The sequence below is a fragment of the Drosophila ficusphila genome, unplaced genomic scaffold (assembly GCF_018152265.1).
Source record: "Drosophila ficusphila isolate 14025-0441.05 unplaced genomic scaffold, ASM1815226v1 contig_286, whole genome shotgun sequence".
NCBI classification, from domain to species: domain Eukaryota; kingdom Metazoa; phylum Arthropoda; class Insecta; order Diptera; family Drosophilidae; genus Drosophila; species Drosophila ficusphila.
Window position 1 is genome coordinate 4,471,484 of NW_025064189.1, and position 11,816 is coordinate 4,483,299.

At 37.0% G+C, this 11,816-nt stretch overlaps 1 protein-coding gene across 1 annotated transcript in view; it reads left to right on the forward strand.

Annotated features, from left to right (window-relative positions):
• The first annotated feature begins 863 nt into the window (after positions 1 to 863).
• Positions 864 to 11,816, forward strand: part of LOC108089523 (four and a half LIM domains protein 2) — a 69,380-nt gene continuing 58,427 nt past the window's right edge. The window contains exon 1 of the mRNA XM_043207766.1: positions 864 to 1,117. Within this exon, the coding sequence (XP_043063701.1) occupies positions 1,037 to 1,117 (81 nt within the window). The 5' untranslated portion in view covers positions 864 to 1,036. The remainder of the gene's footprint in view (positions 1,118 to 11,816) is intronic.

Below are 11,816 nucleotides of genomic sequence, written 5' to 3' on the forward strand. Positions count from 1 at the left end.
AACAAACTGTTGCTTCTTCATTCTTCCTCTTACTGAAATTGAATTCCAATTAGAATTGCAAGGTCGAATTGGAAAAGGGAGAAATATTTCAAAGAAAAAGCGAAGATAAAAAGCATGCCAGAAAAACCAACAAACAAATAGCTAAAACAAAAAACCCAATTAATTGGCCGGCCGGCTTTCCTGTTCTTCTTCTTACTCATATTCGGGGTCAATCAACGTTCGGCAACAACAACAACCACATTCTTTTGGTAGCGTTCCGGTTCACCTTTTTTTGTGTTCTTTAGTGACGTTGACTTCTAAAAATAGTCAAATGACAACATTCTTTGCATATGATCCCAACTTCCAGGCTCATTAGCGTTTTCAAATTGTAACTTTAATTGGGAATGGATTACCAACACAGCAAATATCAGTTTCAATACACCCACGCAGCACCTTTATTTTTTTCTTATGAAGTCTGTTGATTTTGCTTATCATAAATATCTAATAAATTTCAATTAAAGTATATCGTAATACAGCCATCCGGTTGGCAGCAAATATGGAAAAATGTATAAAAGTTGAATTTGTTAAGCAAAATGTGAAGTAACCTATTGATTATTCCCACTAGTAGCTTAGTTTTTTCAAGTTGCACTGTTCTTGAAGTGCAGTAAGTTGACCCCAAACCGATATAGACTGTGTAAATATCACCGCCTCTACCGGCAATTAATAAAAAGGCCAAAACAAAAGCAAGTGAAGTGGCAAAAACAGTTTCACGCCAGCGACATTTTTTCAACGGCTACGTAATAATTTGTTTATAGACCACAGCAGAAATGCCAACAAATTCGACGGCTGATAAAATGTCATTATAAATTCAATTTACTCCGCAGCACGCAAGTCCAATCAAAAGTAAAAAAATATATAGAAATATATAAAAAATAAAGTGTAACCGAAAGCAATACGAAGAGGGGACCCAAGTGAGTTATTGTAACTAAAAAGCTAAAAGCAGCAAGTGCAATTCATAAACGATAACCGACGAAGGGGGAGATAATTACTTACTATAATGACACCATCGCCGACCAAGGAACTCATGAGTGCCACACCAACGATTTCGCGTCGTCCGCGAGAGGAGTTTGCAGAGAAAGTAAGTAAATACTATCCAGAATTTACCTCCGATATAGCCACCCGAAAAAACCAATTTAATAGCCCCCCAGTATTGGCCAAACTTCCTGTGTTTCTATTAATCGACCCCAAATGTGTTGCGTTGCCGTCGAGGCGGTGGAACATATAAACATTTTGGCCTTTTGCCTTAAAGTCTTCATTTGTTTGTTTGTGCATTGTTCAATAAAATATATATACTCGATCCGCGCGTATAGTATATACACATCATCGGCGTTCGGCCAAATAAATATCGCTGTCATCGCGGTCTTCTCGGGACCTCCTCTGTCGTAATCGCTTTTCACCTGAGTTCTATATTACGATTTCCGTGACTCCATCACCTTTGCCTTGGATTATTTCCGTGTCGATCGGGCCTTTTGTTTTCCTCCGTCTGATTTTATTCTTGGCTCTGACTAATCGAATCGAATTATGGCCCTGGCCTACGTAACGCGCTGAAATTTCATTGATAAGATATCGTTTGGCAAGCCCTAATCGCTGTTTTTTTTAGCCGGTGCACAGCAACGATGTTTTTGTGTTTGCCTAGTAAATGCAGAATGGAATTTGAAAGCCTTAAGGTTATACAACATATTGGGAGGTTCGTCTTGTTGCTTATCCAAAAACGTTCTAAAAAAAGTTCAAAAATTCTACTTACCAGCTATAAACGATAAGACTGTTTGACCAATTCATATTTTTTATAGGTTTTAAATTGTTGAAGAGATAAATATTTACTTTTAAGAGATAGTTAGCGTAAACTAAAAATCTCTAAACATAACTTTGTATAAACTAAATTCTTAGCTTAAATGATTTAATGAACCGCCTGACCAACTTATCTAAGAAAATATTCCTTTATTCAAACAACCCCAAGAATAAGGCAACTTTTTGTCAAATCTACTTAACATTCTACAAGATGACTAAAGCAAAAAGTACTTCCATACTTTCTTAGATATTTCCGAATTTTGCGTTTGTAAATTCCCTGATTTCGTACTCATTTCGGCTGACGTCTTTCGAGCCACTTGAAATGCAAAAGGGAAAAAAGCGAAATAAAAACACTTGCTGCAATAACAAATTCAAATTTAAAATTCACTGCTCAGGCTTAACAAGAGGTCAATGCTGAAGTGGGGAAGCCTCATTACTGGGCGAAAAGCGGAGTGCTTAAACTGGATTTAGGCGATCATTAGTGAGAGCGTGATGTATTCAGATACAAATAGATGTTGAACAGTTACAAATTCATATGTAAATCTTATTATTTATGGCTTGTATCTGGATCGCACAAAAGCTGTCGCCAGACAACGCCGAAGAATCTGTTTTTTTGTTCTGTTTTTCAAATGGAGATGTCAAACGAGGCGTAAAGAAATGTGGCAAATTAAGAGGGCTTGTATCTGTAGCTTTCGGTGTGTCTCTCAATTTTTGTCAATTGATTGATTCGCCACAGTCGGCAACAGCTTTGTTGTAGATCAATCAATTTGCTGCACACGCAGCGATTTTTGTACTTTTTTTTTCTCCCAATTTTTCGAGGATACCTGTGCGGGAGTTATGTGTCTGGGGGTCTTATATTGTATATACATATATCCGACTTTATATCTGGCCTGTCAACGTTTGTCAGTCAAGCGTCCAATGCAACCAATTTCATGGCATTGACCATGAAACATTTATTTTTTTCGTTTTTTTTTTTTTTCGTTGGCTCGCCTTAAAAGCGCTGGCTCGCATTGAAGTTGATAGCCGCTGGCTGTTGGCGTGCTAACAGCTAATTTTGAATATTCTGCATATGTCTTTTGCACATTAAAACACACCAAAAAAAAAAAAAGGGGGGAGCTGAAATGAGAACAAAAATTGCGGACCACATAAAACGACATGCCGTGCGAAATCTGATGCAATCGATGAGATCATCACGCAGAGCCCACCAACCCGTCGCGATTCTCCATCCGAATCGGAGCTCCATTAATAAGCCGTTCCATAATTATAATAAGTAGAGCCAGCATAATCATTTTATTAGCTGGAAAAGTCTGCCTCGGATTTGTAGAGCCAGTTCCATTGCATCTTGATTCATCACAGAGGATTCCCAGTTTTTATGGAGAGCCTTCCTTACCTTGATTCTGACTCATTAAGAGGTTCCTTGTTCCTTAAGTAAAGTAGGTCCCAGCATAAACACTTCATTAGCAGGAAAAGCTGCCCTTTGATATTCCTGTTTTTTTTTTTTGGATTTCCAGATTGGTTCTGACTCATCTGGTGTATCATCGCCCTTCTTGTCTTTCTTTTGGGGGCATTCTGGTTCTTTGTGTATCGCCAAGTTTGTTGCAGCTGACTTTCCATTTCTGTACACTCCAAAAAACGCCGCAGGCATGTTAATTAACTCGAAGAAACTGAATCTTAAATCATTCGAGCTCATTGCCTTAATTGCCTCAGAAGGTGGCGAATCTTTTATTATAATTGTTTTGTTTGATTGCAATCTTTATAGGAGCCATTTAATTTTTCAGCCAATGGCTTTTGTTTTCCTGTTTGTGGCGGAAAAAAACTAGAACTGAATCATAAGCTTAAGAATGGCAGAGATCATCTTATGTAGCTAAAGTTTTTTTTTTTTAAGTTCACAATTATTACTAAGAACAAATTAAAAAAAAGTTACATTCTAGTTTTTATTAGTATAAACGTATTAAATATCTGCTGCCATATCATATAGCTGTCAAAGCAATGATCGATATCTAAACATGTCAATAAACAAGAATAGTTGCGGCTTTTGGTTTGCGCAGATTGAACAGGCGGGGATTTAGATAAGATTGTTAACTTTATTGGATATAACATTGATAATGATAATCTGTTGTATAACAACACATTGTTTTTTACTTATAAGAGAAGAAAACCTTCTTATATTTATATACTTTTAATTCACTATTTGTGTATTTAGTTTATTAGTATGGAATTTCTTGGAGATTTTTGTTCAACTGTCTAAATGTCTTTCACGAGATTTTTGCCATAAAATAACATAGTATTGTGAAGGCATCTTATTCGTCGTTTTGCGAATGGACAGCCTTGCATCCCCACCATCTTAACTCAGTTTTATGTTCAGTTCTTTTTATTTTGACACTGTTGAAACCCGAGGCAATCGCTCTGCGGCTTTCCAAATGACAAGCCATATACTACATACATATGTGATGTATATAGTAAGTGGGTTTGGTATATGTATTTGCATTTGGAGACGCTACGCTTGGCATTATTTGCGCTTTAAAAACAACCTTGCACTTGCTGAGCTACGACCAACGACCAACGCCTGTCATTCAGTCGACAATCGACAATCGACAAACGCCATTCGAAACTGGTAACTGCTTACTGGTAACTACTTACTGGTAACTACTTACTGGTAACTAGTCACTGGCGTCTGACAGTTGACAACTTTGTCAACGTTTTTAATTGCATTATTAGTTTTCATTGCCTGACAATTTGCGGCAAAATGGCTTCAAATTATGGAGCTCTCCGCCGCGCCTTATATCACAATTTTGAATTTCGGCTGGGCGAGGTTTTTTGGCGACCACCACGATTCCCCTGCTCATCGGTCATATTCCGGTGTCCGTTCTGGTCTTTCCGCAGATTGTTGCGTGCCTTTGTTGTATTTCCCAGGGGCGTGTTAGCTGTACAACAGAGATACAGCAGAGGTAAACACAACAGCAATAAACAGGACTTTTATACAAGTTGCAAATCACTAACATTCATATTTGTTTTGTATTGATTTATATTTTCATTATTTTTATTTTGTAAATATCACTGGATGAATAAGAATTGTAATCCTTTTGGAAATTTTAAATCTAAGAGGTATATGCTATTTATTAAGTTGAAGCTTAAGGATCTTCCAAATAATTATACATTATTATTATTCAAAAACAATGTCAAAATACATAAACCCTATTGCTTTGACCAAGTTTGTGGTGTCGCGAAGTGAACGGTGAATTGGGGGAGGTTACAGGGCTTGGAGCGTGGGGAATGGGATATCATCTTGCACACCTTTCCAAAATCGGGGTGGCTTGGGTTGGGCTGGGCTGGCCAGTGGGAGGTGGAAGGTGGGTGTAGGAAGGTGGAAGGTGGGTGGTGGGAGGTGGCCAGGTGGCTATGTCATATCACATGGCGGTGTTTGCGCAATGGAATACCGGCACGCTATCGCCTTTTCGGGCCTCTCCATCTGCCAGGCGGCGGAGGTGGTATCATCGCCATCTATCCAACCATCCATCCAACCACCTCCTGGGTTTTCCTGCTGCTCCTGTTTCTGTTCTTGTTTCTGCTTCGGGTTCTGTTTGTCTTCATCATTTTTCGGGCGACTGGGCGTGTCGGCCTTTGTCGCACATTTCATTTTGTTATTATTAATTTAATTGATTTCGACTTTAATTCGTTTATTTTGGAACAGCTGGCGTAAATGTTATTAACACAAAAAGTTTACGCTCGGCTCGGCCCGGCTCGTTTCGCCTATTTTTAGACATTTTTCATTCAAATATACTTTCGACATAAATTTTGGCTTAACTACTGGCGTTTCATTTAAATTGCTTTAATGGTTAATGGTTAATGCCTTTCGGCTGTGTGATCTTTCCGTGGATTCTCTTTTTGCGGCTCTGAACTGCGGTAACCCCAATTTGCATTAGATGTATTTAGTAGATAGCTTTTTTGTCAGATTGTTTGGCTTTAATTTTTGCTAATCATTCGCGCCAGCCCGAAAATTTCACACCCAACCAAAAAAAAAATCCAGTTTGTGAGTTTTGAATATAAATTGGTTAGAGACGGAGCAACGATGCCCTTCAAATCTCGTCAACAAATCTTAAGTTGAAAGTCAATATTTGTGTTGGCTTTGAGCCGGAGTGACGTCATCGAGAGCAAAACACGCCGATCGGAAATTGAGCCCCTTCAATTAAAGTGAATCTCCCGAAAGTGAGGGGCTTTTATTTATATTGCTGATGTTTTTGTTTCCCTTTGCGACTTAAAAACTTAATTAAGAGAGCGAATGCCAGGAAGCGCTTATCAAAAAAAGGAAATAAAATGTAATTAAATGAGGTGGAATAAAATTAGGGAGTTGTTGTTAAATAATCTTATAGATATATGTATTGTTTTTATAACAGAAAACAATTATCTGTCTGCTCGTAAATTTTTCTTTTAAGTTGTAGCGTTTTTTGGAAAGTATAAGTTATTAAAGTAGAAGCTTTAAAGAGTTTAAAATAGATTCTTAGTATGTATGACAAAGTTTATATTTTCTACTACTATAGTTTATAGGAATTTAAGAGCAAAACATTTGTGCATACATTTATAAGGATTTAAGCTGCGAAAGACACGTTCCACAGATAACAATGAAGGCGAAACGGGTTCTCTGTTTCGCCAGCTCTTTATTGTTTTATGCTCGAATAAGTGAGTTAAGTAAACCTCCTTCTTCTGCATTCGTTGTTCGGAAATAAAGCTCTACGTCATCGCTTAGCATTTGGCACTAGTCGAAAGACCACCTCTTTTTCTTTTTCCACTTTTCCTCTTTCCCTGGAAAATTCAACTGCAGTCGCCGTTTCGGCTTTTCTCGGTCTTCGTGTAACCATGTGGCCTTTCTCCAAAAAATTTCAAATAAAACAGTCATGAGGCCGTGCCACCTGCCCCCCCACTCCACCACGCCCCCCGCCCCTTCGAATTCCATCCAGCATTGCTGGCGGAGAGTTTTGCAAAGCTCGCGTCATGCGTGCCTCCACTTGGCACCTATTTATGTATAACCACAGGTGAGGTCATTGAAATAGCTCTTCCAAAAATACATAAAGGGAAAGAGCTTAAGGCAAAACAAAGTATTTGAAAGTAACTAGAATTCTAAAATAATACTTACTTTGTAATATATAGTTGTTACCTAAAGTAGTATTAAGTGATTATTTATTATTGATTAACGATAAAAAAGAAAATCTAATGTGATTGAAACTTATCTGGAAAACTACAGTTTGAGAGTCACTATTAATCAAATGATTTATGTGCTTTTTTAGTTATTAAACTTTTCATAGCTAAAGTAAATGAGAAACTAAAGTAAACTTGAGAATCTTGTTGGATAAGGCAGTTCTTATATGTATGTTTTTTTAAGATATCCAAGTTTTTATTAACGTATTAATAGTTATATCAAAAAAACTCTTATTTAGTTGAGCACATCTATATTTCTTGTATGTGGCGGCATTCAAGCAACGCTTATGTGTGTGCTTGAATGTTAGGCATCGCATGTGAGTGAGTATTGGATGGACCGTGTACTCATACTCGTATTCGTACTCGTACTCGTACTCATGTTGATGGTCTATTTTTCTTCCTCTTTTCATCTCCAGGCCTTTTTTGAGACGCGGTCTCTGGTTTTTACTGTTGTTGTTGTACATTGCCTGCCGGCAACCGGTCACGTTTACTGCACTGAAAGAAATTTGTTATCATTTACAGTCAAAAACCATAGTCCGTTTGTTGCAACACTCTTAACTTGTAATCCACTAAAAATTTTCATTTTATATTCTAAGTAAAATAAATTAAACATTTTTATTTCATCATTAAACTTAGAAATCTAAAGTCAGTTTTATTATAACTCCAATTTCTAAAACAGTATATTTTATCGTATCATATTTAGCACTAGTTATATTTTATTTAGCTATCATTTGTATTACAGCATCACAAAATCTGCAAGTTTTTTTCTGTGTTTGATATTTTTTTCTGTTGACGCCAGGGGAACCCTCTCCCCAACCTCTCTCCTCTCTCACCCTCTCTCCATCGCCCTGGCCCCTCTTCCCTCCCCCTCCCCCTCCCGCTTTGCTTAAGTGGCCAAGATAGGTAGGCATTGGATTGGAGCAGCTGTGTGTGCTCTATAACTGTAAAAACACGCTCGCCCACTTCCTTAAGAGCCGGCATTTTGACCAAGGCGTCGTTTTGTTTGATTTCTGTTTCGTTTATAGCTTATATTGCCCCGATCCGATCCGATTGCCGCCTTCGCATCTATGTATGTATGTATTTCTTCCTGGTATGGGAGACTCCCTCGATGTGTGTGTTAATTTTTAATTGTGCTAAATGTGCACATAAATCCACAATAACCGTCCGGCAAACAGCGCATTCACCAAACACAATCCGCAATTCAAAATTCACAATTTTCAATTTCAACACCCACCCATAATTTGGCTTATTTGTGGCTTTTACCCTGCTTGCTTTTTATTTTTATTTTTATTTCATTTTTTGCTTGTGATATTATTGTCGTTGGCATTGGATCCCCACAGCTGTCTGTGTTCGCGTAAATATCTGTGTTTGTGCATGACTTAATAGCTGATAAATGTTATGTGGTAGGTCGGTCATATACCCACACAGATATGGATCTCTATACTTGATACTTTGCACACAATGCATTTGTCCAGCGGAAAGTAATGGCCAATGGCCATTACTTTGGCACACAAGCCATTATGCATACATATAGTTGCATATTAGGGCAACAATATACATTTATTTGCTCAAAGATTGAATTTCTTATCGGGACATTTTGACCCACTAATGAATTGCTCATATTTTAAATGGCAAAAGAAAAGATAAGGCGAGGAAATTAAGTATCATTAAATAAGATGCATTTAAATAATATTTAAAAGCATTAATACTCTGTATTGTTTTGATTTATGAGATAATGTTTTTACTATATATTCATTTCCATTTGTAGTTTTAGATTATTATTATAAAGACTTCATAGTTTCCAATTCAAATTACAATTTTGTTATTAAAAGGCTTACTCATCTGAAATGATCGAGCAATGAACATCATAAAATGTTTATGCTTTAAAGGCATTTAAACGGTTTTATAAACAACTTAAGCTACTGGGAATTGACCTCATGATTAATCTTTTGGCTTTCTTCGCAATGCTGCGATGATGTTTCTCTTCAAGTGATTTATTTCGCACACGAGCAATAAATATTAAAAATGTTTTTAGTTTATATTCAATATTCCTTCCCTTTTTTTTTTTTTTTGGTAAGCCTACCTCAAGCTAAAAATATAGTTCTTTTGATGTTTATGTTTAGAACAAAGTGTTCAGTAGATGGGGAGCCATCCCTCAAGTACCACATTCTAAATGATTAATTCGTAATCTTTTTGCGCAGTCAACGGGTCGTATGAGTAATATGCCGTTTCGAATTTGATATTCATTGAAGTTTAAATTTGTTTCTTGTGCCAATCCTGCAGTTATACATATTTTATTAACCTCTTCACAAAAAACATTTTGGCGCAGCAATATTTCTCTTTCTCTCGGAGTTGAGAAGGTGAAGCGGGTGGCAACCAATTTGGCAACCACGGATGTATGTGGCATGTGGCATGTGGCAAGAGTCTTCTGTTCCTTTATTCTCTCGCCTGCAGATGCGGTTGCCCCGAACTTCTGCTTCTGCTGCTTTTGCTTTTGCTGGCTGAGCAGTGTTTATGTTCGGAAGATGCTGGCTCATGATTCTGCGAATGGCGTGAACTTTCATTCACCGCCCTTCCCCAAAGTTTTCCTAGCTTCCCCCCTTTTGAGGCGCCCCGCTGTGATTTTAGATTGCCCCAGTCCGGAGTGTACGATGTTGTATGTTTGTGTTAACAGTCAAAAGTATTTGCTCTGCGAAACGTGCACAGTTCCTGGGTGTTTTAACAATTGAATAAAACAACAGAGTCGAGAAGGCAGGAAATAAAGATAGTGTAAAGGCATTTTATTCAATTTATTTCTGAAAAATACTGGTGAAAATACACATTAATAATTTCTAGTTATTTCTTTTTATGTCTAAATAAATTCTGCGGGAAAATGTTTAAGTTACTTTCTGAAATACATTTTTTTTATAAAAACTAATTTAGATTATTTTTGTACACATATACACATATATAAAATATTTAAATGCTTTTATTATTCAACCTCCCTTGGAAAATATTACCAAAACTGAATAACAAATTTCCATAACCAACTCTTTTATTAGCCAAAACATATAATAATTCACTTTAAACTGTCCGCATGTAAGGCCAATAAATTCAATTATTTGGCTAATGAATTATCAGTTTAACACACACACACAGATACAAACGCACACTCGCGCACGTGCTGTTTATGCATGAATTTGACGCAACTGTCGGCTTTCTGGTTCATTGCCTACTTTCAGGCAGCAGCTGCACACTGCCGTGAATTAAGCCCAAAAGTAGGCAATTGTGTAAGCGAAAACCTGAATTCCAAATAAAAGGAGATTAAATTTGGAAAACAGGCAAATAATTCAGCAACTGATTTACGTGCCATCTGGGACTGCTGGGCTGCAAAATCTTTTGTGTTCCATTTAAAGATGCATATATTATATATGTGAATTCATGTGGCCAGTCATTAAGTGCTTAAAATATGCATGCTTTAATTGCGGAGTTGTTCAACGTTGCATTAAACTTCAATCGAAACTCGCAGCCACTGCGATACAATCTAATGACTGGCACAAAGTGAGAAATCGGAAGCGAATCGAATTAAAGTGCCGCCAAAAAGCGAAAAAATATGGTAAAAAAACCCACACACACGACACTCGATCGTTTCTGAACCGCTCATTAGTCGCGAACAAAGAGACTTTGTCTGGTCACAGTTTTCGTCAACGTCATCGTATTTGTATTCGCATTTGATCAGCCCCGTCAAAAATCAAAATCAAATCATCTCGTGGAACCACTCAGCTCTTCAAACAAAGCAGCACCCAAACACCAAACACCCAACACCTTAACACCTGAACTCAACTCAGGTGTCGCCTTTGTCGTTGTCTGTTGTCTATTGGCTTTTGTCTATTGGCGACTTGACTTGACACTCGGCAGTTGCAAAAATCACTAGATGGGGCATATAAGGCGGGTACAGATTTTGATACAGGAATAATACTAAACTCTTTGAAATCCATATTAGATTGAGATCCGTATAAGCCGCATTGCCATACACATATTTCCTGAAGAATCGATATTTGTGACTGCTGCAAAAGTTTAATGAACCTTGAGCAACATAAGGAATAAAAAGTAATTACAGCCAATATGGGAGGTGTCTTTTGGAGTCCTTTGAACTTTTCATGCATAATAAATATAGAAAATTAAAAATGTAAAAAAGCTGTATAACAACAAAAAAAAAAATTATTATAGATATTGGCTCGTTATCTATGTATTAAGCTTATGAAAAGCTTTTTAACCCTTATGTTAGTAACCAACTTTACCGACGTCTTTTAGCAACCGGGTACCCGGGTACCCATAATTCTGAATATCAAAAATTTTGTTTATTTTATTAAAAAAATTTTCCAAAATATTTTTTTCTTAAAATATTAATAGTAAGTGACAATATAGGGGAAAAAAAATAGTGATGACGCTAAAAAGAAACCAGAAATAATACATTTCTATAATAAATATAAAACTGGAGTCGACACAATGGACCAAATGGTGCGGAGATACACCAGTCAACGACGATCCTCGAGATGGCCAATGGCAATGTTTTTCAATATGTTAGACATTTCTTCACTTGCGACATATATAATTTATTCTAAAAAAATAATAAAATGATAAAAAAAAACGACAGAACGTCGTCAATTTATGCGTAAGCTAAGTGAGGAACTAGCACTGCCGAAGATTGAAAATCGTACCGCGAATCCACAAATAATGCGTCACTTTTCAACAAAGATTGCCATTCAAAGAATTTTAGGCCATGCATTGACAGAAACAGTCGTGGTAAATCCTGG